Source organism: Festucalex cinctus, chromosome 4 (assembly GCF_051991245.1).
Source record: "Festucalex cinctus isolate MCC-2025b chromosome 4, RoL_Fcin_1.0, whole genome shotgun sequence".
In the NCBI taxonomy this organism is placed as follows: domain Eukaryota; kingdom Metazoa; phylum Chordata; class Actinopteri; order Syngnathiformes; family Syngnathidae; genus Festucalex; species Festucalex cinctus.
This window is the reverse complement of record NC_135414.1, coordinates 8,280,468-8,308,465: the sequence shown is the minus strand read 5'-3', so window position 1 is coordinate 8,308,465 and position 27,998 is coordinate 8,280,468. Positions and strand designations below refer to the sequence as shown.

Here is a 27,998-nt window from a genome sequence, read left to right as displayed (position 1 = left end):
GACAAAGTTCATAGATTGAATGTGGAAAACCACGTTCAACTCAAGCCATGGGTGCGCAAGTGTCGTTCTTGGCAAGGACCATAGGTGTATATCTGTACATTTTTATCAAAGGCCTTTCTGAGTCGTTTTTGTTGTTCAATAGCATGTGGTGGCACAAAAGCAAAACAAAAACACAAACACACAAAAAAGCCATTGCTCTGCTTGACATGTTTACTTTCATAGAAAGCTAGTTTTCTCTGTTTTAGGGTCAGATGCATACGATTTGGGCAAAACCTACCCATGTTCGACTGCAGATTACTAAAGAACGGAGAACGATAGAAACAAACTTCTTTTAGGTGATCGGAAAGTCTATTTTTTCATTTCATATTCTGCTTGTCCTGACATATCAGTTAAAATGCTTTGAAATGGCTGCCAATATGAGGACCTCGGCTTTAAAACAGCTGACAGTCACTGTGTAAAAAGGGAATAGCATTGCGTCATTTAAAACACTGAATAAAAACAACTAAATTTGATTATGATAAAGATTATTGTTTTCCAAGTTCCAGCCTTATGTTTGCAAATGTGCCATTTTTGAGCATTATCTTACCTACTGCCAATATCCTGGTCAGTTTCAAGTAGAAGAAAAATAACCTCAGGCAAGGGCAAGTCACAAGTCGTACAGATGATGGACTGTAGGCGGGTTCATTCAGAGCCAAGGGATTGACTCGCTTTCATTAATTCTGATGACTTAATTCAATCAATTCTCTGCAAGACATCGCCGTGGTGGTAAACAACCTCTAATGCCACCTGCAGAGGCCACTTCAATAAATCTGTTTTCTTCACACACACTTCCTTTATCCGAGGGCAGATTTACTTTCCTTATACAAGCTATATGGTATTAACGTCCTAATAGCACAGAGAGAAATAAAAGGTCACTGCAATTATGGATATAAAGGCTGGGTGCATAATAGAAAGTAACTGTGCATTTTTTGAATGTGTGAGGCTTAAAAAGTTAAAATATCTTAATACCTTCAATTGGACACGCTTTGAGAAATGACTAGCCATGGCGAAATATGAAAGACTATCAGGTCTGTTTAGCTCAGCTCAAGAAGACAAGGAAAAGTGCATTATGCTCGGCATATACCTGTTATCATTAAGTTGTGTATATCTTGGCTGAGGGTCTGGGTCGCCATCATTCACATCATAGCTGGCATCTGGGTCCTATGACAAAACATGCCAATAGTGCAAATTATTCACAGATACTTACATATAATAAATGATTAAACATGTTTCAACAAGTGGAGCAGTGGATTAATACTTTTTTGAAAAACTAAGGTTTTCTACTTACGTAGTTCTTACTGAGGTCCGGGTGGTTCTTTTCTATTCCATCATCCAGAATTGACACCACCACTCCTTTACCTGTGTAGCCCAACTGCCAAGCAGCTTTGGCATTCAAGTCATGGTGGTTGGTGTTGTACTGAGGATGGAAAAATGAATGATTTCACTTATATTGATTTCATTTCATTCAGACTCAGCATAGAGCCGCAAAATGGCAATTTTTAAAGTTTTATTCACACAAAATATGCTGAAGTACTTTTTGGTGAAAGGAAAATAACAGGGAAGCCATAAGGCGGGCTATAAAAGACATGTTATTCAGTCATAAAGTATCAGTGCAACAAATTTGCTTTGTCATTAATGCAGACCAAAACACTGGAGACTTGGACGATGGCTCACAAATCATTTTGTATGCCGTTTGATTTGCTGTTGACATTCAGTCTGACCTTTTCAAAGCTGTGGCTTTCATCTGCTTCAAAGCTATCCTTAAGTCGTCAGTAGTTACAAATATAGGGTCTGATGTACTACTTTCCAATGAGCCCTCCTTGCAGATGGCAGGCATTGTAAGTGCCGTCTAACAGACACAATAATGTTTGTTCCTCAACTCTGTCATGCCATCGGCACGAAAACCATCACGAGTATTTAGTGGCAAGCTGTGACAATGCTGATGGCGACTGATAAAAACTTGCGATGCTGAAAATAGATGAAAGAATGTCATGGCCATTGACAATGAGTTCAGGAAAATGTCCAACGTAAAAAGGTAGCTGTAATAACATGATGGCTGTAAATGGTATCAGTTCATCATCTGTACTCTCGATTTCAAACCAAATGATTATCAAACTACAATAGGGATAGACCGATAATTGGCCCGATATTGAGCATTTTGATGAATATCGGTATCAGCTTTTAAAAAAAAAATCTGACGGCCGATATAAAGTAAATCTAAAACCAGCGGACGACTTAAGGACGAGTTAAGCGGACGACTTTAAGCTCCTCTGTGGCAGGGCCCCGGGGTAGGATGTGCTCCGCCTGGAGTTCCTAAAGGCTCTGGATGTTGTGGGGCTGTCGTGGTTGACATGCCTCTACAACATCGCATGACATCGACATCGGGGACAGTGCCTCTGGATTCGCAGACCGGGGTGGTGGTCCCCCTTTTTAAGAAGGGGGACTGGAGGGTGTGTTCCAATTACAGAGGGGTCACACTCCTCAGCCTCCCTGGTAAGGTCTATTCAGGGGTGCTGGAGAGGAGGGTCCGTCGGGAAGTCGAATCTCGGATACAGGAGGAGCAGTGTGGTTTTCGTCCTGGCCGTGGAACAGTGGACCAGCTCTACACCCTAAGCAGCAAGATCCTCGAGGGTGCGTGGGAGTTCGCTCAACCTGTTCACATGTGTTTTGTGGATTTGAAGGCGTTCGACCGTGTCCCTCGGGGAGTCCTGTGGAGGGTGCTTCGGGAGTATGGTGTACCGGGCCCCCTGTACGACCATTGCCAGAGCTTGGTCCACATTGCCGGCAGTACGTCGGATTTGTTTCCAGTGAGGGTTGGACTCCGCCAAGGTTGCCCTTTGTCACCGATTCTGTTCATAACTTTTATGGACAGAATTTCTAGGCGTAGCAGAAGCCTTGAAGGGGTCCAGTTTGGTGGGCTCAGCATTGCATCTCTGCTTTTTGCAGATGATGTGGTGCTGTTGGCTTCATCAAGCCGGGATCTCCAACTCTCACTGGAGCGGTTCGCAGCAGAGTGTGAAGCGGTTGGAATGAAGATCGGCACCTCCAAATCCGAGACCATGGTCCTCAGTCGGAAAAGGGTGGTGTGTCCTCTCCGGGTCGGGGATGAGATCCTGCCCCAAGTGGAGGAGTTCAAGTATCTTGGGGTCTTGTTCACGAGTGAGGGCAGGATGGAGCGGGAGATCGACAGGCGGATCGGTGCAGCGTCTGCAGTGATGCGGACTGTATCGGTCTGTCGGGGTGAAGAAAGAGCTGAGCCAATAGGCGAAGCTCTCGATTTACCGGTCGATCTACGTTCCCACCCTCACCTATGGTCACAAGCTGTGGGTCGTGACCGAAAGAACAAGATCCCGGATACAAGCGGTCGAAATGAGTTTTCTCCGCAGGGTGTCCGGGCGCTTCCTTAGAGATAGGGTGAGAAGCATGGTCATCCGGGAGGGACTCAGAGTCGAGCCACTGCTCCTCCGCGTTGAGAGGAGCCAGCTGAGGTGGCTCGGGCATCTGGTTCGGATGCCTCCTGGACGCCTCCCTGGAGAGGTGTGCACATGTCCTACCGGCGGGAGGCCCCGGGGTTGACCCAGGACACGCTGGAGAGACTATGTCTCTTGGCTGGCCTGGGAAGTCCATGGGATACCGCCGGATGAGTTGGTTGAAGTGACTGGGGAGAGGGAAGTCTGGGTTTCCCTCCTAAATCTGCTGCCCCCGTGACCCGACCTCAGATAAGTGGTAGAAGATGGTTGGATGGATGGATGGATGGACGGAAACCATTTTAATCTCAGGGAACTATTTATTTCAATTTTCAGTTAACTTTTAAGAGATTCTGATAACCCTGGGAACGTTGTGAACCTTATTTGTTCGACATTAAAGCAAAGAAATGTGAAAGTTTAAAGATTTCAGGTATCGTAAAATTTGGGAAAAAATAAATATTTATTGTAGAAAATTATAAATTGCTGTGGTAATTTAAATTTAAGTTGCCATTTAACTTTTTAAGACGTACTGATAACCTTGGGAACTCCCTGAACATTTTGTTAGAAATTTAAAAGGATGTTTAGTTTAGTTTTAGTTTATTCATTTTTTCCTTTCGGACACATTACAGTTTACATCAATCACATCACATCATTTGCAACATTGACGTCCGAAAGAAGGGCTGACGGGTAGAAGCCGAAGCTTATTCGAGACCCGGCCCCATCAACCCATTACTATAACGCATCAATCATATACATTATTTAGAATAGACATTAATTTTTATCGTTATCCATCCCATACTATCCCAGACACTGCTCGCTCAGTTCATCTTGAATGTCCGTGTTTAGATTGTGGCTAGTCCCAGTCATTTGGAACTGGTGAGTCGGTCCCCAGACGCCACCAGCATGTCTATTGTCTAAGATTTAAGATGAGTGTCGTAATCAATATTTTTAAGAAATACAATCCAATACTGTGGTATAGTGAAACTGTAATGTTGATATGTTAAATGATGTGCAATGCACTGTGAGATTGTAAAAAAACAATTTGCAGTGCTTAAATATCTTTCACGCTTGTCGGTTTTGGATCATTAAATCAATCTGAAACTAACAAACAACCCTAGTAAATATAAAATGCAGCTTAGAAATGGCCCAATGTTGAACAAGTATTATTGCTAATTACTATTTTTATAGTTTATTTTCACTGGATATACCCACAACCATATTTGTTTTATCTAATCATTGAAAAAGTACTTATCGGATAAAGTGAAGTAGGCGGAAAGATCACAAAATGAAATTCATCATGCCACGATCCAAAGAAATTGGAGAACAAAAAGAGAAAGTAAAAACAAACTGATGAAAATCAAGCAGCCCGACACCAGCAAACCTCGGTCAGCGCTATTATCCCATAGACATTAAACTGGTGATTATAGTCTTGAAAAGCAATACAGTAGTTCTAGAGTTCAATAGTGAAGGTAATGCATCATTGCTCAGCTTTGCCTTTTCTCTACTCTCTTTTCAGTCAAGTAAACAAAAAAAAAAAAGGGCGGCCTCCCAACACATGAATAAAGGAACTGGAACACAGCATTGGAAGAGGCGCAGAGCTCTTTTGTAGCCATGCTGAAAGTGTATGTATACAATTTGATCAAAGCAACGCTGATCCCAGCGGTGAAAGGGATTTGAGAAAAGCGAAGGTGTTGCTCCAGTTTCTATTGACACTTTTAATAAGCTTTTCAACCTTGTGCGCTGTCACATTTAAAAATAAAAATGTTTTCCCAGACAAATTGCATCCACGTTTAATAAATCATTTATTTATCCGGTACCTTTGGATCATTATTGAAGTTTTAAATACCATCTCTTTACTGTAGTGAATGTAATAGTTGCAGTGAAAATGAAATATTTTCATTCATTTATTTTTTTGAACCAACGTGTTGTATTTCAAAGTGTATAATACAGTTTGTTTGTTTTTTGACAACTCCCAAATGTATGTTGTTGCATCACTGAAAATCTACAATGTAGATTCTAATCTACATGTATTTGAAGCACCCTCACAGGAGTCGTTAGCGATGCTTTTAGCAGCGTGGCATTCACAGAAATTCAGCAAAACATAAAAATCAATCGTGAGATTCAGGATTAATTGTGTAGTTCTTGTGATACTAAATGTGGATTTAAAGACTCACTTTTAAAAAGCACAAAGATTCTTATACAGAAGCTGTTTTGCTTTAACTGCAAAATTGCGTCGTAATAGATTCAAACTGACTTGTATTATCAATCAGGGAAACAATCACAGTTCGACATTTTATTGTCAGTATTGACTTTTGAAAAAAAAAAAAAGAAGCTCAAACCGGTGTGCAGTGACAGTTTCAAGAACGGTGTGCAGTGACAGTTTCAAGAACACAGAAACACACACACACACACACACATATACAGTGGATCTGAGTTTAGTCTAACGCCAACTCACCAAGTACCACTGGTCCTTGAATTTCGGATCAACTGGTTCTAAGTAGATATCCCTTTTTTTCCTGCGTTTGGCCACCTGTTGCTCTGCCCAGCTCACCTAAACACACAAGTGAGCATACAAAAACAACAGTGAGACACCGGTCAACATTAGTATCAAGGAAACTGAGACAGAAATAATGACGAACCAGCCATGTTTGTGGGTCATTGTGTCAAATGATTTAATAGATATTAAAATTTTCAGTGTGATGAGAGTTTACAGTGAGATTAGTGGCAAGGGAGATTGTGGCTGCCTTGCTAATTAATTTCAAAGTAGCAGGAGACTAATTAAACTTTATGAAGCATTGTAGAGGTAGAGGAAATGAAAGATTAGACATCTTATTTGAACAGTTACAACATAATGATAGATAAATGTATGCACAGATACCACTTTTCCAGACAGAGTGCAAGTAGGGGAGAGCGGGGTAAGTAGTACCAATTTTTACTGAAAGTGTATTGTGTCAGTGACACACTCATGCATTATGTTTTCATTACTTCCTGCAAACTGATTAGGTTATCAGTTGACTTTCATGGAAGGAAAGTTGATCATTACAGAGGTGTGTATCTCTCCAATAAAAGACGATTAGATACGTAGCTCGATCCATGGGTTAGATTCAAGGCAGGTTAATTATAAAGTAGATTCAGTTTTATTCAATGCATTTCAATTGGATTCAATTCAATTCAATACGGCTCAGTTTGAGATGGTTTGATTAAATGAGTGAGTGTCATTGTACAATATTTTACAACACAAATGAAATTGTCAGGAATGTAAATGTAAAGAAAAATAGTGAAATTAAATTCACGCTGCACTTTGATGTCATTTTAACTTTGTGAGATTTAAAATGGGGCAAAAGTGGATGAAGGATGGTTAAGTGAGAAATTTCACTCAGCAAGCTTTTATTGGATTTCTGTTAAAGGAAAATAGCAGCTTAAAAGCAGAGCGAGACAGCCATGCGTAGCCACCACATTTGACTTCCCTCAAAAGCCCATGTGTTTCTCAGAAATTCCAGCCACAGTAATGGAAATATTTTCTCATTTAAAGTTATCTACAGGCTTGCTTTTACAAAGCAGTACAGATAAATTGACTTTGGTATGGAATGCATTCAGCATGAAACGACCAATAAAATAATTGCCTCACAAAAAAAAAAAAAAAAAAAGTTGGCGAGATGGCGGCGAGCCAGGAATTTGGGATTACTTCACAGTACACCTAAAAACTTTGTATACTCTTCTAAAAAAATATTCACTAGTTGCTAGTTCTAAAAACAGTCTCATAATATCTGACCCTTATCATTCAATTTTACAGCACCCATTCATTATTCTACCAGTTGCAGTAAGTAGTGTGTTAAAGTTCCGCAGGGTAATGCTAAATACACCGTTGTCCATTGATTGGTCAACTGTGATTTGCACTGGGGTCAGTTATTCATTCACTGCTGTGGACATTTACATTCGTCAACTGGAATCCAACCATTTACTGCCAATGCCAAGTACAATTATTGAAAGGGTTCAGTGTGGAGGAAGGCCTCGCCCAGCTTGTCTGTGAATTTCACATTTGTAAATCACTGTCAGGTAACAGATCCCTATTGATCACACCTGGGCAAAGTACAGACTGTGGGCCACATGTCTCCATTTGGCCAAGCCAAAATAACACAAAATATACACTGCTTTTATTTTGAAAGTTGTATATTTAGTTTGTGTATATGTTGGTACAAGTGAGGTAGGTTGTGGGTTCAATCCCATGCCATTGTGGCCACGTCGAAGTATCCTTGAGAAATATATTGAACCCCCAAGTTGCTCCTGATGCTGCGTCATCAGTCGATGAATAAATAGTCTAACATAAAGCGCTTTCGTTGAGGGCCTTGTAAGGTGGAAAAGCAATATACAAATGAAGTAGCATTTATCATTTCCGACATGCATCTGTGGTGTTGGCAACTTAGCAAGGTTTTGCTGTACAGTATTTAGTGACTTTTCAGACATCTCTAGCAACTATTTTTCAAAAAATGACAACAGTGGTCCTAATGTTTGCAACATTATTTACTGCACAGTGGAGGGAAACGGTCCAAGAGGATTAGGCCTGATAATACTGTATGCAAAATTTAAGTTTTTAATGACACCTTATATGTTTGCATTTCGTCATTATAACTCTTTACACCATATCTACAAATGTATCATTTTATTGAAAGAAGATTATGTTTTTTCTAAATACATTAAATATAATATAGAACAAAGCTGAGGTTATCATGATGGCTTAGCCTTCTAGTTTCTCAAAGATGAATTGACTTTGCAGTCACTTTGGACTTGAAATCACAGCTTTGGAGTAGAAGCTAAAAAATGAGGGGCAAAACAGTGTGCCGTTTAGTTAGTAGAAAGTTTGAGTTTGAGTTTGAGTTTGGTTTATTAAAAGGACAGTGTACAGTAACATTAAAAAGATGGCTGCACCAGATTTAGCAATATGCTAATTTCCATCTGTAGTCCTCATAAAATAAAATTACATAACAGTTAAAAACTACATACATACAACATACGGAGCACCAAAATTACATTCAACTAACATATGAAGTGTCAGATACACAATACAGCATTGTTAAATTACATATCCTATAAGATAAAAGAGGCAGAATTATACACAACATCAATTTACAAATCTATAACACGCGTAAAATACATAAATCGTAGAGGTAGTAGTTATGTTTGCTATTGAAGCAGCAACAGTTAAGTGCTGATGGAGTTCTCACAATGAACGGCATGTTTAAAAAAAAAAAAAAAAAAAGCCACTGACATTCAACTCGAGTCATGCGATGAGTCAGGTCCGCTCATCATTTCTTAGTTGTATATCAGGAAAAAAATAATTTTGCTATCAAAAGCTTGTTTTGTTGTTTGCCGTTTGAGGTATCACTGAAGCAAAAAAATAAGCCACAAAATCTCTGATTATAAAAGAACAAAACGGTTTTAAACTTTTTTTTTCTTGTGAAAGAAGAGTGAGTTTCTTTTGGTAGGTTCAGGATATAAAACGTCACAGCACACAATATTCTGTGGGTCTTGAAAGATCAGTCAAAATGATCAAAAACAGCTGGCAGTATGGGGAGCTGCGTTGAAAACAACTGGGAGTGAATGAGTTGAGAGTTACATAAAGTGTTTGATGCCTCGGAAAGGTTGTGCAATAAAATATTAAGTGTGTCGTCATTTCTGTCCAAGCCAGCTTAATGAGTTTGTTTTCTAAAATGATTCTGTTGAAAAACAAAGATAAACAACACGTGATTTTTATTAGTTGACTTTTTTTAAAGTACATTTTAATGTATTCAGTTTTGTCTGTTTTCAGTTACTGAGTAACTTTTCTGTCCACATGTGCGTGATTAATCCAAAAGGGCAAAAGCTCTGCCAATGGAAAAATCAAGATAAAAATACACAGTTGAGAGACCACTGCATCCATAGGACTACAAAATACGCAACAAACAAAACATTTACATTCCATTTCATCCCCCCAAAAAGGTGGACTTCATAATAGATATTAATTAAGGTGGTAAATATAGCCAAGCCTCGGTTCCTCATTAGGCCCTGTTAGAAGGGTTCTCTGTTAGCCAGCAAGTGAGATCTGGCTAAGGTCCAGATCTTGTTGTTCGTAATTAAACACACAACAAGCTGGAAACACCTTTTATTCAAACTTCATCAAACTTCAGCAAACCCAACTGTGGAATTTGTTGTTTAAAACAACTTTGTTTAGATTATTAATAGTTCAAACAAAAAAAAGGTAAGAGACATTATGTGACCCATGCTGAACTTTACAAAGGGATAAGTGAAAGGGTAATGCTTCACATTCTCTGAAGTGCTGTGGAGAACAGAGGAATTCAACAACAGGAAATAGAGGCCCAGTGGTAAAGGAAATCCCAAATCGAGAGGAGGTGGCTTTCGTTCTTACGAGAGCGGCAGACAATTGCTCCTTTTTCCCAGCCTGCACCTGTGCTGCACAGCAAGAAAGTTAAAGTGCATCGCTGTCGTTCCGCATTTCAAGGTATTGATGGGTAAACGCACGGAGCAATTTTGTAAAGTTCCATAACTATATGGTGTGGTGCTCACATTTTTGTGTCTCGTCTTGTATTTGCCAAAATAATTCCCTTGGTTAATTTTAATGACCATCAGCATGTTGGTACGGATGTGACGTCAACATGCTGACAGACTTGTCATTCACATCAATTAATTACTATTTGCGTGATACGCTAGATCGCTTACCTATGGATGCAAGTCCGTCTCTAGAGCTACACTGGAAAAAGAGCCAAAACCGCTTAAAAAATTATTTTATTTGTCAAAAATTAAACGTCTTGCAGTATTTCACCACTTTCTTTGCATCATTTCCAGACAAAACATACCCAATTACAGAATAGAAATTGACTGTGACTCAAAAACAATTTTGGACTCAACAGTATAAAATCAAAAAATCGTATTCATTTCAAGCATCTGCTGAATCATAATTTTATCCACCCTATGTAAAAAAGGTGCGACTGGTTAAATATTCACAGGTAACTAAAAAACTGTACTACCGGTAATTATGAATGTACTGGTTTTATTCCATTAGGTTATTTAGGTAATTCAATTTATGATTAGAAAAAAAAAAGTTTTAGGTTCTTTGCCAGGGTTTAATATGAACTAACTCTAGCTTCAAAATGCCTCATATTCCCATTGCTGTGAATATTAATTTCACACAGATTTTCACTTTGTCCTTCGCAGTGGTGTAGGGCACAGGCTCATTTCCAAGCTAACCGCAAACTGACTTGCAAGACTGCTGGAAAATATAGAAATGTGAAATTTCCATTAGGATCAGTCAAGAAGACTAAACTGAATTTCGGAGGTCCACGGGAGTGTTTATGACTTGCAGGCCTCCTGAGGGAAGAGCCTGTTCAGCTTCCATCACTCTTATGACAAGAGCCCATATAGCTGTCTGTGTTTCACCTCTCTTACTTATATATATATGACTCAAAATGGGGGCTGTGGACTAACCCTCGGGTTATCATTCTTGATGAGAGATGTGCTTAATACAACTGGATATGTAATAAATAATATTGATATTATAGCACTCATCCATTAAAAAGTGAAAATAATTTTTATTTTCTATTTGTAAGCTCAGTATATACATCAATGTGTTTCTTCCACCAAGTACAATTAAAAAAAAAAATTGACAGAAATTTTGACCTCTTACCTTGGGATCTTTAAGTAGACGAACATGTGTATTCCTATGATCAGACAACGATCGCTTGGCCACTGTACGATGCTTGAAGTGGTAATAGTCACCAAAAACCTGGAATAAAATTACAGAGTAGTTCAGTTCAGGCTAAAAACAAACCAAAGCATGCAGATACAATAGGAATGCAATAAATTGCCACTTGGGTTGAGCATGAATATCCATTTAATATCTATTGAAATGTACTATCCCGATAGTAAAATTATTTCTTTGGACAAATTGAGTGCATTACTTGGGTGCAACCAGCAGAGGTGCTGTTAATTCAGAGGCAGGAGGTAAGAACATTCAGAGAATCTTCTCGGGATGTCACTAATCTAATTTGTGTATAATGTTATAATTCATTATTCCATCAATCAGATAAAAAAAAAAAAGATGAAAATTTTTGCATTGTGTATTGCAAAATCTTTTTTTTCTGATTATTTGTATTTACCAATTGTTGTTTATTTGGTATAACGATTAAACAAAACCAAAAACAACAATTTACTGGTTTGGTCCGTAACATGTCATATGATAGGGACAAGTGTCATTGTTTTCCAAAAGTAAGAGCAGATGGTTGCAAATGTCTTATTTTGATTACAACAAAAAAATGGATGGCAACAGCCAGGGTCATGCAGATGGCAGGGCATGCACATTGCACAAGACCATTAAAAGATTCATGAGCTTCTTTCATCAATAACAATTACTCAATCATAATTGCTATAGTGAAAAGTTATTCACCTTAGTCTGTGATTGAGCAGCCATACACACAGTCAGACATGTTTTGATGACAGTTTCACGTCCCTGACATGCAAGCAGTTAAAACTTCATGTATTTTACCACTAACAACAGTGATTAGAACCAGTCTGTGCTAGCCAGTGCGTCTGTTATCTCTCACGGTCAGTGGTGTGTGAAGCTCGCTCGATGCCCAGGAGGGATGCGGATGGAACTTTATGGAGCTTGATACCCTCTCTATCAAAAGGAGATGCCCCTTCTACATACAGTAAAAAACACCCAATATTTGCACCAATGGACAAGCAAAGCATATCATTTCAGTCAACCTGGAGTGTAGTAGTGGGGAAGTGAGGATGGAATATTTTTTAGCTTTATGCCCACTGTCAATCAAAAGTGGATGCTACTTCGACAAGACAAAGCTGTCAGTGCTGGCGGACTAATATTTTCCATTTTTGTCAACCGGGGCGGGGTCAATTGTGGTCTCCTCCCACAAGCCGTTCAATTTGTTGTTTTAAATTTCTGAAAGTGTTTCCATTTTTTAAACAATCCCTCCTACAAAAGTCGTAGGAAATCAAAATGTCCCATCAACAGTGAACTACCTTTCAAACAGCCCTTTGCTTGCTATGTTTGTGACCTCTGATGCATCTGCAATGGGGCTTGTGCACTGCTTTGCATTGTGGGTTGTGGCAGCCATGTTGGAGGCCACGGTGAGTGTAAAAAAAGGCTTACTGTGAAGGCTGTGCAATAGCTGTGTATTTGTCGAATTTCTGTGTGAGGCAAAACATGTTACAATGCAAAAAACTGTTGGGATTGTACAAGGAAAGGGTTAAACAGCGAAGCCAGAGACTGATACCAGGCAACTAAAGACCTTATAAATGGTTTGGATCTGTATGAAATTCTGAAACCAGAGTGGAGCAGGGAACATGACCTACCACCACATTTGTGTGCGCCGTATAAAAGGTACGTGGCGTGTTTGCTGCTTTGTAACCGTCTGTTTTGTTAAGTCGTCTTAAGCTCTATGAACTATCATATACTGAACTAACCATCAGATTTCAATGATCACAGAAAATGATGCAGCTTGTAAGTAATCTTTCCTTACCACACTCATGAGTGTGTTGCACGACTGAAGGAAAATTCACGAAGCACACTGTAATGATTAGCACAATACTGTCGAATGTGATTTTTTTTTCTCATAAATGATGCCACCGGAGGTCTCTTTAGTCCTTCTTCTGTCTTCCATCAAGTAGGAAACCAATAAAAACATGGTCTGTTGTCAACTTTTTTCTCTTTGTGATTATGGGAAGTGCTGCTGGACCTCCTAACATAGAAACGGTTCCTCCATATTTAGATACGGCCGACGAAATGTGACAATAACTCAGCGGGAACACCGTGATCGAGCACGCTGCGTACGCCGATGATGACTACACAGTGCACATTTCCCATTTGTGTTGCAGCACTTCTAACATCCAAAAGATGCACAACTCATGCCTGAATCCTGTTTAAATCAAAGTAAATAGACCTAATGCAGCCTGGCTAATGCATAAGGCCCCCACACAAAGCCAACGGACGGGAAAGATGCAACATCCAAGAGGGATGGGTACACTTCACAACAGCGATATTCAACTCTGTCTGCTAGCCATAACCACACATAAATAATATGGTATGTCTAAGACTGTACGGGTATATAAATCCATTAAAGATCAAACCCAAAAGAAGGAAGGCAGAGGTACGAAAATGCTCACTATTAGCCAAGCCAATGGAAGGCCTTGTGAAGAAAATACGAGCAGATTGTCTGTTGTGTTAGCCGAGATAAGATCTTGGGAGGTGAGACTTATCAAAGGTATGCAAGGAGGGTGGGTGAGGTCCATTAAGTGGTATCAAGAAACAATGAAGTGATCAATTTATCCACTGAGCTAGTGACTTCAAAGGCAAAGAGAATATGTCAAACAAAAACAGCTGCAGCTGGAGTGTTCTAAATTTCTGGCCATTTTCATTGTCTGGCTGTGAAGTCTTTGGTTTGGAAACAACACAATCCTATTTAGGAGTACTTCAGACACATCTACAGTAAAATGCAGTTTGCCTGAGTAGTCAAGAACCAGAGAGATTTTCCAATTTGGGCAAATTGTGCTGTAATGTGTGTCCAACAATTTACATTAAACAAAGCTTAATACTCGATAATGTGCATTCTTTGTTTTAAGTTTGTTGGCAAATTAGCACCATTATACATGCACAAGGACATAAACAACATTCTCTGCACCATATGTTTCTAGGGAAACACACTAACATACATTAATGTGACTATTTATGCATGTGTTCCAGCGGTCGCCTCTCATTAAGAACAACTCAACTGTTACCAAAATATTCACACTTGCACACTTGCCACATTACGCTCAAGAATGTCCATTTCAGCACTGCAGCTCAACCATCATCTGGCAATCAGTACAGACGCTTAAGGGGTAATGATTTTGGCCATTTAATTCAGACCACATTGTTTCTGCGGTTTTAACTACTTTCCACTTGGCAAGAAAGGCCATTTACGACAGTTGGAAAGTGTGGATTCTGAATTTGAGAGTGACCATTACTGATGCAGTAAATTGGTCACAGATAAGAACAGAAGGCTTATCAGGGTCTCACCGAGTTGTGCATTATTGAACGAAGGCATTATTCCATTGCGGTTATTAAAATTCATGTTTTCGTTTATTTTTGTGCAGTCTCTGCTAAACAAATACAAATGAACCTTTTGGGAATCCACACAGCCAAAAGGTCTTACGTCTCAGCTGCTGTCGATGTTTTACACAATTGTGTTTTACAAAAACCAAAACACTGAAGATAAATAGGGGAAAGGAGTTTTCAGGATGCTGCATTATAGTGATATGAAAATGGAGTTATGGGTTGCACTTGTAGAACTTGGTTAATTCCATGGAAGGGAGACCATTAGTGCACTTCAACTAGGGCAACGACCCATGACATATTTTACTACTTTGCATTGGACACATTAAGCATTTATTCAAGCATACAGAATGTAGCACATTACCATATTTTGTTTGTGCTTCAGCGACTTGTGATTAATTGAGAAAATGAGACTTTGAAATTGCCCTCCAAGAATAGTTGTGTTGTGTTTTAAAATGAAGCTAGAACAAGCCAAGAGCTCAAAATAAGTTTGCAGGCTTTAGGTTTGTAGGCATTTGTATCAAACTACATATAGTTTGCGCCTGTGTCTCCATCCTAAAATATTTGGTCTCACCAAGTCAATGGTCTGCTCTATTAACCTTCATTCTTTTTAGTATGCATAAGTTGCACGTTATTTTTGTGCTTTAGTGGATTCTCCCCAACTACCTCACACAAAACAAATAGGTTAAATACGGACTTTCAATATTGTCCATGGGGGAGAACAGAAGCATAACTGTTTCAGAGATGCCTGTAAACAGACATTTTATGTGAGGGTGTTACTCACTCTTTGCCAAGATTAAGTTGTAGATAGTAGATAGTTAAGTAACCATTACGGCTATTATACAGTATGTCCAGGAAGAAATGCTGAAGTGAGGGTGAAATGCATGTTTAGGACAAACTAATTTAAAAGCACCATTAAAAGTTTAAATCAAGCTACCATTTTCATCGACAAAGTTTCCCTTTTTAACAAACTACTGGTCACAGGCCTGGAGTGTCTTCAATCCTAAATTCTTGGCATAGAAAACAGTAGTGGTGGAATTGTATCAAAACAGTTGGGTTCATTAGAAGCTTTTAAATTAATCATAATTGAATACAAATATTTGACACACTGTTCATTCCTGTGGCTCCAGACTGAGTTATGTGACAACCTGGACTTCATGGATAATCCCCGGTTTTCCATAGAATGCAGAAATGAGTGAACAGACAGGTTGTGGTTCCTTCATGGACGCACCATTATTATGTTCAATAATACACTGGAATGATGCAGAGTGGACGAGCGATAATTTGTTTTTTTCACGCAAATGAGGTAAACACATCCCACAAAGACCACATTTGGGAGGTACGCCTCAAAATGTCTCCAATAAAAATAGAAAATCATAAATTGCTTTTTGAAAGGGTCCCAGGACGAGTCTGAATACTTCTAAATATGGTTTGACAAAGTCACTCAATTGGCAACACTGGCTCAGTCGCAAAAAAGAACAACAGAAGAACATTACACTAAATAAGTAACTTTAAAATGTGAAAATGTAATTTACCTTTTAAAGCATTATCTATGTTTACTGGTAAACTGAGTCATTCTTAGTCCACAGCTAAATACTGTCAGACATATTAACAACTTGAAACATAGCATTTTATAAGTCACAATGTCAAACAACGAAATGAAAATCCCTGACTTAATTTGGAAACGTTAAATCATCTCATCATATATCATATCATATCAATTTTGTGTGCATCATCAAATTTGATTCTTGTCCACTACGGCAGACCTTAACTTTGTGGAGTTGATGAGGATGGAAAGAGTTTACAGAGTTACGGCAGAACTGTTGCAGTACTGTCACCTCACGGGTCGATGAGAACCCTCCTCACAGCAAGGTATTTATGAGGGAGAAGTTGGATGATGCAGGCAGTTAAAGACAACATGCACACACAAACTCAACAAAAATGGAATTGCAACGCCTCAAAGATCTAAGATTTCCCTGTGAAAACAAAAGGTCGACTTGTCTCAAATGTCATTCACAAATCTGTCTAAAGTGTGTTAGTGAGTGCTTCTCCTTTGCCAAGATAATCCATCTACCTAACTGGTGTCACATATCAAGTTGATGATTAAACAGACAGCATGAATATTGCACAGGTGTGCCTTAGGCAGCCTGCAACGATGGGCCACTCTAAATTGTGTACTTTTTTTGTATTGTGCAGTAATCATACTACCTAATCACCAATGTTATATGCTACACCTGAGGTGGATGGATTCTCTCACATACGAGAAGTGCTCACTAACACAGATTTCATCAGACCTGTGAGCAATATTTGAGAGAAAAAGGGTTTTGTAGAAAAATCCTTAGATCGTTGCGCTCAGCTGATGAATAAGTGCAACAAACAAGTGATGCATTTTATTCAGTGTAGATGGGCCCTTCTAACCAAAACTCAGGGTTGTAAAAATCAGAAATTCTAAAAAGGGTTGTTGGGTTTTTTTCTTACTTGCGAAGGGTACATTCTATCACTCTCATGCGCTTCATTATTCTCTCTTATATAACAACAACGAGGCCAGTGACTTTTTCAAACCAAACCATTCATGTCTCATGAGTGTTACTAACATGGCTGTTCAAGTGTCAACCCTACCCCCTTCACATACATATAAAAGGAAGACCCTGTGTTATGAATGTTTACATGATGACAATTTCATAAAAACAAAAAACAAAAAACAAAAAAAAAATATTTCATTTTAGTCAAGCAATTCAGGCACATGATTGGCTCAAGACGCAATAAAAATAGGTCCATCAGAGGGCAATAATGTCCTAGTTTATTTAATTACTATACTGTAACCTAAGTGGGGAAAAGACAAAAACAAAAATTATAAATGTTACATAATTGTGATGTGAGTGATATACGTTATTTACAGATTAAAATGTACTTGCTACAAAGAGAACGCTGGTTATGCAATGACTGCGTTTTCTCTGATCTACTTAAATTATACATTCATGGCAATATTCTACAAGTTTCACACGGCATTTCGTTTGATTTAACAAAAATAAAAATAAAAACATTATTAATGAGCCCAGCCATAACTGGGTGCCAAACCAAGTCGGAAACAACGTTTTATGATCAGTTCACTGGAGATCAAAAGGTTGCCCCATTAAAGTCATATTAACAGTTGAGGGATTATCTCATTCAAATGTGTTGTCGACTCTCATGCAGATGCCTTAATGAGCTCATCCTCATTAGTGAAGGAATTCAACTGCATTCATTGCTATTTAGCCTGTCAGAGAAAGTGTGTGCTGTGTTTTGTGTGTCCAGGGCATTGCAGTGGAGAGGAAGGGGCGTCCAGAAGGAGAGCAAACTAAATGGAGATGGAGGAAATTGAAGAGGGTCAGGCAGGAAGCTGGTTTCATCCCAAGCGAGGCAGCCCTGTCACACGGGCACAAAGTGTATCATTGCGTTTGACATGACAAGTGATAATGGAAGATTTCTATCTTTAACAGCCCAGTAAAATATTTTCAAACTGGGACAGGGGCATAATTTGTGATTCTAGAGCATTAGATGAATTTGATTTTGATAACCAAGGACAACTGTGAGAGTCATCACTGTTCAGTCTTCTGATATTAATCTGCTCTCAGGAAATGATTAATACACAGCATCTTTTTAATAAAATTATCAGAGCATATTTTAAACGAATTTATGTTTAAAATAGGGGTAAACAAATGATATGCCTGTGATTTTTGCAGCTTGTTCTCAAACTAATTCCCTGTGATAAAACAGGAGTCACTGTAATGGATTTTTTTTGTTTTAAAGAGTGGCCTTCAAATTCCCCAAATGAAAGGAAAGACAGAGGATATGTAAAATGAATTCACTGACATTTCAGTGAAGGTAAATTGCTTTGTGGGCCCCAGAGTGATCTCCTGCTGGATTCCAAGTGCTGGTATTGCATGCAAGCTAAGGTATCTGCGCTGGACAGAATTACAGTGCTCTAAGCATGGTGCATCTATTACGGCGCTAGATGATCTTCAATAGGTTCAAAATTTAAAATAAATCAACTTTCAGCCCACAACTGATTTTAAAATGTCTTCATATTCAAGATTGGTTCTCAGACACACACAAAATACTGCGAAAAGGGGGACTGCCAGTGGGACAACAGCTAATAAGATTTAACTCTGGTGCCTAATTTTATCTCTCCTTAGAGCAATGATGGAGCACTGAGACTGGACAGGAATAGCAAACAGGTTCTTCTGACCCTGATGGAGGACCACTGGGGTTATTTGAGGAAGCTAAATGCACTTCATTTCCTTATAAGTTTCTGTCTTGAACATTTCCATCATCTCCTCTCTCCGCAGAGAAATGTGCTCTTTTGTCTCGGTATGCGCAGCAGGGAGGCCAAAGCCTCTGCACCTGAGTGTAATGGACTGTATGAAGCTCTCCCCGAGGTGCATAGTAGCAACATTTAGAGAGTGACTTTGAGAAAAACGTCACATGGGCCATAATGCCTCCATGAAGATGATAAGACTTATTGATGATGGAAAGTACATTTCAAGGAAATAGAGCTCCCTTCCAGTTGCATGGTCAGTGTTTTGACAGTCAAAAGAACCAGTAGTTTGTACACAGTGATTAATTAGTAAGTGACAACGTTACATGATGCGCTTGTGACTACTGTACATGTGCTGACCCAACCAAAACACTTCATGAAGGAATAATGGCCCTTATACACAACTTAGTTTTCACGGAGCTTACTTCATGCGCGGTACTACCGACCTCGTGAGCACCCAGACTCAGCCGCACTGCACTGCGCCATTGTGCAGCAGCACAATGAATGTGTTCGTCGACAGACTACTGCTCTAAAATTGGACCACTACTGAGGACCATTGGTGATTATCATCAAGAAAACAACAAAATCAAGTCCGATATCAACAAAAAAGCTGCATCCCATTCTTTGTGTGCCCTCTGTTTGGTAAGAGTGTGTATGTCCTGCGGCGGCCTTTCGGGTCACACAACCTCGCAGAGGGGAACATCTGCCTGCAGTCCAGTCTAAACCTCTAACACAGCTGCTGGATTCAGCTCACTGAATGCACAAACCACACGGCTGCATGGTGGCTGGGACAATTTCAAGAAAGCTGACCGCAGCTATTTCCTTGAGTCTGACAACACAATCACCATCGTTCTCTATCCCGCAGAGAATCAAGAATTTATGTGAGCGATTATAAGGATTCAGCTGCACTTAATATTAATATTACGATGGATTCATGGTATCGCTTTCTTGATAAAATGTTAAACTTGATATTGGCTTGGTTGAAAGACGAAAGGTACGGTACTTTAACATTAGACAAATTGTAATATCTTCAACTTCTTAAAAATAATGGCCTAAGTCATATTTGGACTTTTTTTTTTTTTTTTTTTTGCCTTAAACATCTCCCTATGATGCTGGCTACTTCTGCTAAAACCTCCTATATCCTTACTTAAGCAGAAAATTCAAATATATCCCTTACATGAAACTATTCATGAATATAATCAGTATTTGATTCAATTTTTCAAGTTTTCTGAAAAAAATACAAAAAATATTTGGGTTATTATTTTATTCAGTGTAAATGAAGGTTTTAAAAAATGTAACCTGTGACTTTTAAGAAACCAGAAGCACCAGTTGTACTTCTTGTAAATTGAAGAAGCAAGACAGAACAGTCATATAACAGACAAAGAAGCTGACCTGATGCCAAAACTAAAAATGTTTCAACCAAGATGGGCTGTTTGTGCGTGCGAGAGGGAGCGAGAGAGATTTAGGGAAAGGAGGATAAAAGTACACAGATCTGAGCCATTTCCAAGATACAGTAATTACATATTTCCTGGAGGTGCATTGGAATTAAGTCAGGCATGTTGGCTCTGGACTCGCAGGGAACCCTGCGAGCTAGAGTCCCTTCACAATGCCATATACTACTATGAGGTACTATGTGATGAAATCCACTGAAGCACTGGACAATTGCCTTGAGAATACAAGCGTGTAAGGCTTACAAACCAAAACTACCACAGTACCCTGCCCAAAATATTTGTAAAAGTATTTGGATTTCATTAAGTATATCTCTTTTATGTGGTGTACCAAATCTTGAGTCAAGCATAAAACGAAAGTTACGAATGTAACTATTCCGTGCTGGTTACAGCACCGCCACCTGGAGGTCGGGAGGGACAAAATAGAACAAATAACTCTCATATCTATTAGTTTTATATTTAAAAAAAAAAAAAAAAAAAAAAAAAAAAAAAACATGTTTAGTGTTAAATCTTCACAAACACAAATGTTTCCAAAGATGACACTGAAAAGTGGAAGTTTCATAAAAAAGCTAGCTAAAAAGAGTTTTTCTCTGATAGAGGCATAAAACGAGACTGAATTTGTGAGGCTGGAATTTGCAACAATACACACTGAAAAGGAACAAAGCATATATCCTATGGACAGAAGAAACTAAATTGGAGCTTTTTGGCAAGGGACATCAACTCTATGATCACAAACGCCAAGAAAAGAACACTGCCAATAGTTAAAGAAATCCCAATATAAACTTGTCAGAGTAAACTATATAGCGAACATAAACATATGTAGAAAATAAGATTTATGAACCAGACCTTCTACCATGTGAGAAAGGTGCACAAAATGTTTATTATTCATAATACACAATAATGATCCCAACGCCAATGCTCGCAACTTTCCCATCCGACCACTCTGCGGCTACAAACTGCAGCTGTTAGAAATTGACTAAATAAGGCATCCAAGTCCATCAGCGGCACTTCACTATCAGCAACCTCATTATTCACAATATAGATGATGGGCTCTCTTCTAAAACAGGCATCCAGGGATTCAATATTGCAGCCACGCTGGGGGTGGGGTGTTATGGAAGTATTTACTAATTCTTTCCTACATCAGCACCACACTAAACACAACTCTCATTTGTTGTCTACTGTGGTGCCTTGATATACAAGAGATTTACTTGGAGCACACACTTAAGATATGGCTGTTGTATGCTGGAAGTGAAAATGAGTGGAAGTGTGAAAATTGCACATTGTGTATATTTAACAACTACATTCAGCTTCCGAGTAAGTTTAACTTAATGCTAACATATAATGGAAAAATGCCACTTGCCGGTACATGCCCACGGTCAGCATTGATAACTGCAAGTTTAAAACCCTTTAACCACTGGATATTTCAACACAAACGGTGGTGGAATACATTGAAAGGCTACATTAATACTGCAGGGTGCGATGCCCCAGTCGGACTAAACGTTTGATAGTTGTTCACGTAATCAAAACAAATGCCACTTCTAATGTGATTCTGAATAGAATGCATTTAAAAATCAAAATATGTCACGTGGTGCTGTGTATTTAAGGAAGTAACTATGGCCCCTCAAGTTGTAACAGTGGGAACACTCAAATCACCTGACGATGTTGACACGTCAATTAAACTGATAATAAAAAACCCGGGAGGTAGAAATAATTTCAAGGGATAATAGGCAACAACCATTTCTGGAACTTGGCAGTTTACCAAAGCCATTACTGGAAACATTCAAAAGCAAATAAGCGCCCTGTGCTGTTCCAGGAGGCGAGAACAGCCTTGAGCATAGATTGAAATGAAAAATATGAAAAATCCATTCAAGGTGTAAAGTCTAGCTCGATAGAAACAGGATGGCGGCTTATTATCATTAAAAAAAATAAATAAAAAAAAAAAAACTGTCCATTATATATTTTCACTTTTCACCACAGCTTTGGAAAAGCAATCCCTGCAAAAGACAGAGGTCTAATGCATCAAGATGATTGCTGTTCTTTTACCACGTAGTGATACAAAAAAAACAAAAAACAAACAAACAAACGATTAACCATTATTATTAACCATCAACAACTAACAATAAACCCGTTTCCCCTCACAATGCGCAACCTACACCTCACTTGAAATTTAAAACGTGATGGAACTAAGCACAACTTCACCTATATGTTACAATTGAAGACTCGTTAACTCGGAAAAGAAAAAAACATTTTCGGCCATCATAAAATGCTCCACCCAAATAGCACATTCCTCTTAAAGGGCTGCTTCACACAAAAGCTTTTAAACATTCACTTCATTGTTTTCTTTGCAAACGTCTTATCAGATCGAGACCCTGTTCAAATTGCACCTCAAACAAGTGACCAACCTCCCCAAGGAGACTGTTGATGTACGTGCTTACATGCAAGAGAAGCTAGGTCATTACAAGCCTTGTTCAACACGCCACATCAGGTAGTACAAAGCCAGATGATTGAGATTTTCTGAATGTAAGGTCATGTTTGCAGCATTTCTTTTTTTTACTCATGTCGGTCCAACGTTATGTCGGTGAGGGACAAAATCTTCAACAGCAATAAGTCTTTAGTATTAAGTAGCTGCCTAACAACAGTCTTATCTCACAGCCAGTGGGGGCACATGAGTCAGTTCAGCCCAATGAATTTGCTTCCTTCCTCGAAGCGATGAGTTTGTTACCTCCACCCAGATTTATGCTTTTAGTCAGGGTTCACATTCAGGACCTTCTGAAGGTTGAATAGAAAGAGCCAACAGGACAAATACTACGGAAATTATCATTCAGTGTGAGTAGTTAAATGTCATTCATGAGTCCTCTTTTCTTATTGTTTTTAATTGGATTAATTCACTTAAGGTGCTCATTAGTATACCAGCTACAGATAAAGAATTGATGGGAATATTAGTATACTATTGCATATTTTTGAATAAATACACTTACAGTAAGTATGTTTCTGAAATTGTAAAGGTAAAAAGGTGCACTGTATATGCAATATTATGCGGAGCGTAGCAAAAAAGATAGCCGCTTTACACATTCCGCCAAAAATTCCGCAAATACCTCGACCGACTCTGTGCATGTAAACACACGCGCTTTCTTGAAAACTGAAGAGGTACCTTTACATATATTTCCGTGTCCCACCAGCACATCTGGCTCTTATTATGGCCCTGTGACCTGTGTGAGTGCCTGCTCTATCACAGCCCCCCATCACTTCGCGGTGGGAGAGTTGAGTAATGAGTGAGTGCTGATGCGCTTCTCAGGACCCCTGGCAATATGGGTGTTCGCTTCTTTGCTGTCGGCGGGGGACAGCATCCTGCAGATGAGCTTGTTATTTTTTCATCCGTTCTTAAGTTGTTGTTTACCAAGGAGCATGAGTAAAGGTTTAGGTCATCTTAAAGGTTGGTTTGTACATGAGCGTAATTAGTGATGGGAATTTGACAAATCTGTGGTTATTTTTTATTAGGACAGTCGAGAAACGCAAATATGGTAACTACTGTCTGGTCAGACTTTTTCGGTGTTAAAGGTTACAATCGGGATTTGGGAATCTTCTGTTTTTATGCTAACGTCATACAGAGCAGAATAATTCCACTCAGAGGCCACAAACTGCTTAAGAATTGACAGAAACTCTTATCGGTTGCAGGAGGGTAAGATATTCAATTTACTCATCCTTAGTATGGAAAAACATTTTCTTTGAGGGGGGGGTGCATGGGACTACTACTAGTACCACACTGATAGCAGGTACCTGAAGACAAATATTGGTTTATCTTGACGTAACTTACTAGGGGTAATGAATTTACGCAAACGCTGTCAACAATGAAAAGAAGTATGATTCAGGTATTTAACCATTAATATGAGAAAGAAATGCAGTACGTTAAACACTATCTGTAATTAGGGCTGGGCAATAAATCGAATTAATTCGATACATCGTCATTTTAAAAAATCGAATCGTTGAAAATTTGCTAAAATCATGAAATCGAATTTTGTCTTCTGGATGATTAAAAGCTGTTGTTCTTATGTTCTGTTACATTCAAATACTTTTATGTGTTGTAATTGTTCACAAGTGGCAGAATGCTGGATGGGTGGTTTACAAGACATGTTTACAATAGCAACCAACTACTTAATTGTGGCATTTAAGCACAAACTATGAATGTTAAGATTATGTTGAAAGTAATCTAGAATCAGTATACGGTACTGGAGTCTGAACATTTTGCACAGGAATTATTTTTTTAATAAATGAAACCTTTAAGTAAACGTTTTGTTGGATTTATTAGGTTAAAATCGATTAAAATCGCAATCGTCCTGAAAATCTGCAAAAATCGAGATTTTATTTTTTGGCCATATCGCCCAGCCCTATCTGTAATTAAAGGCCACTTTTATATAAAAAGTACAGTAGTGGGAATGAAGAGGCATGGAGCATTTTACCATCACATGTTAAGACCTAGCTTAGACACTATGTTTAGAAACAACAGCGCTAAGATGGATCAAATTAAAGGTAATCCTTTAGATGTCTTCTTTGGTCGTGCTAGTCTGGTTTGATTTCATTTTTGTTTGGCTTACAAAGCACAATGCTTTTGAAAAATAAACCTTCCACTTGATTCCAGATTATTATAGCATTTTCAGTGCCAAATCTGTAAAAGTTTGTTTCTATGACTAAGTGAAAATCAATTGATTTCATTTAAATTTCAGTTTGCCCAAAACCCCTTATGTCTTGAAGTTATTAACTCATTCACTCCCAGCCATTTTCACAGAAGCAATCCCGTTCGCTCCCGGCTGTTTTACTGAATTTTGACTGATTTTCCAAGGCCCACAGAAAATTGTGTTCACTTGCTATAAAAGCATGGAACCTACCAAAAGAAAGATTAGAATCTCTTCTTTTATCAGGAAAAAAAAGTATGTTTCTATCCGTTTCCGTTTTGCAGCAATTAGCATTAGAAGAGAGCTAAGTTTCATCAGTTTTCACAAATCTATTTAAAATTCTAAGTAATTTAGCTTTTTTATAGATGGCCCTGATTGATCTCCTTTGCTCTGCTGCCACCTGCTGGCCGTTTGTGTAATAACTACCATTTCTGCAACCGTTCTTTGCAGTTGAGAGGCTGCATCAAAGCCTTCTGTATGCTCTAGCATAAAAAAATAAAAAATAAAATAAAATAAAATAAAAAATAAAAAACATATAAATACCTCTTTGGGACACTTAAAACATAAAAAAAAAAAAAAAAAAAAACGTATTTACACATTATTGGGAGCAAATGAGTTAAAGAGGCGCTACAAGTGAAGTCAGCCCAACATTGCAAGACGTTACTATTTATGCTGCAAAGTTATACTCTATATTTGGTATGCAATAACAGCATTCCATTTTACAAGTCTTGCTTCAATGGACTCATATCTCTTCTTCATAGTTTAATAAAAACGCTTGGTTCGAAGATTTACAAATAACACAACTCAATATCATTGTCTTACTCTACTGAATTTGTTGCTTGAATTTATTGCAGATATAGTACTTTCAAGTTGTACATAAACTATTGTATCAATAAATACAATAAATTTGCATTTTAATTTCTACAGTTTAGCCTAATAAAATGAATCAACTGTACTGTCCATTCAATTGTTTTATGGCCAATATGGTTTAGGTACATTAATTCAGGTGTATTAGCTCCATGTTCTCTTCACTTATGTCTCCACTGGAGTAAACCGGATCAGTCAATCTCTGCAGTTCATTAACTTTCAAAGAAGAGCAGCTGCACTGCAATGAAGTGAAATCTAGGGCTGCGTCAAGAGCGGCCAAAGTACGGATTAAAAGCAGGCTCTCTCACAGTGACCCTTGGACCAAAGACAATGTAGACATTGCTGCTGATCAATGACGGTGTGGCGTAAGCGGAACATAAAACACGAAAGGTCTGGCTGGACTCAACACTTTGACTTTGAAGCCAGTCCGCAGGCGCATCAGCACCAACACACTATGCTGGTTAAAGGCCCAGTATGCCGGTTTCACTCAGGAAAATGCACTTTTTAAATACAGGATGTCCACACTTTAACTTTCTCTCAGTCTACACATCTGGGTTTATGTTCATCTTTGGTGGTGATTTTGTCCTAAACCCCCACCCCCCCAGCCTGTATTTTGTCATTTTGTGTTTGTTTTGTAAACAGCGGGACGTTTCTGTGGAAAGACAGTGTTTACACCCCTCCAGCCAATCGCAGAGCGGGGGGTGGCATGTCGCAAACGGGGTCGAACGTGTCGGCTGCGTACGTCACTCCCGCAGCAATTTGAAAGCACGCACGGATTTTTTTTTTTTCTCACTCACTGACTCACTCACTCAAGCTTACATGTTTGAATGAGTGAGTGAAGAAAAAAAAATCCGTGCGTGCTTTCAAATTGCCGCGGGAGTGATGTCACGCAGCCGACACGTTGGCCCGGCCCCGTTCGCGACACGCCACCCCCCGCTCTGCGATTGGCTGGAGGGGTGTAAACACTGTCTTTCCACAGAAACGTCCCGCTGTTTACAAAACGAACACAAAATGGCAAAATACAGGCTGGTGTTGTGGGGGTTTAGGACAAAATCACCCTCACACGTTAAGAAAACCCCAGAACTGTAAATTGAGAAGTAATTTGTTTGTTTAAATCCTGTATTTAAAAAGTGCATTTTCCTGAGTGAAACCGGCAGACTGCGCCTTTAAACATGGCTGTGCAGTATGTTTGTTAAAGTGGGCCGGAGAAGGTTGAGATGACATTGAGTTACATGGTTAAGTTCAGGAACCTGGAAGGCCTCAAAACAGCAAAATTGAGGTAAAAGTGTACACAAATTTGGCTGCATTCAGCACAGATGCTTTCGATTAAGTCTAACTAAGATGGATAGTTGGCACTCTTACATTATTTCTATCTTTTAAACTATCTATGACTCGATCATTATCTTTTCTCCACATATTCTATCTAAGAAGTTTTGATAAATGCCCATGCCCATCCTAGAGCAACTTTATAGATTTTAATCTCCAAAGAGGGCATTTAGAAGAAGTTAATTTCATACGCAATGTACCCTAATGTAATCTCTCACAAGACATTTTTGAAAGTGGTGCTTCTTTTCAATCAGATGAAATGCGTATGGTAGCAATGCAGTAAAGCAGAGGAAACACCTTTGTGCATCGTGCAGAGTGGCTCCTTGCAAAGCTCAGCAGGCACATTCTTCGGCCATCATCTTTGGTCCAATCATTTCAGATGTCTTTCCAGCAATTTTTTTTTCAAGCACCTTATTCCGGTCACCCCCTTCCCCCCACCCCCAAGCTCATAGCTTCAGTTCTCCTGAGTCCAATTATCGGTTTCTTGCTGTCCATCTCTTCTGAAACATGCTGCTTGTGGCCAATATAAAACTTTTACACTGTATCGCTTGGCAATAGGCCAAACCCTTATATCCTACAAATCATCACTTTTCCGGAGACCCCAAGAACGGCATGTTTGTTCAGACATTAACATTGCATCGTCAAAGAGAGCAAGCCATTTTCAACACTTTTAGATTGGTCAAAAAAGTCAAACGAACCCCATATATGTGGACTGACCAACAGTCTAGATTTGTGAGAAAATATTACATTTACCAAATTGTGATATAGAGGATTCAGCCCGTT

At 38.9% G+C, this 27,998-nt stretch overlaps 1 protein-coding gene across 4 annotated transcripts in view; it reads right to left on the bottom strand.

Moving 5' to 3' along the window:
• furina (furin (paired basic amino acid cleaving enzyme) a) overlaps positions 1–27,998 on the bottom strand; it is a 71,387-nt gene that overhangs the window by 30,887 nt on the left and 12,502 nt on the right. For all 4 annotated transcript variants that reach the window (XM_077518607.1, XM_077518609.1, XM_077518610.1 and 1 more), the window contains exons 3-6: positions 11,185–11,283; positions 5,962–6,057; positions 1,328–1,456; positions 1,124–1,200 (exon numbers count right to left, since the gene is read on the bottom strand). In XM_077518607.1, coding sequence (XP_077374733.1) covers positions 1,124–1,200; positions 1,328–1,456; positions 5,962–6,057; positions 11,185–11,283 — 401 coding nt within the window. The remainder of the gene's footprint in view (positions 1–1,123; positions 1,201–1,327; positions 1,457–5,961; positions 6,058–11,184; positions 11,284–27,998) is intronic.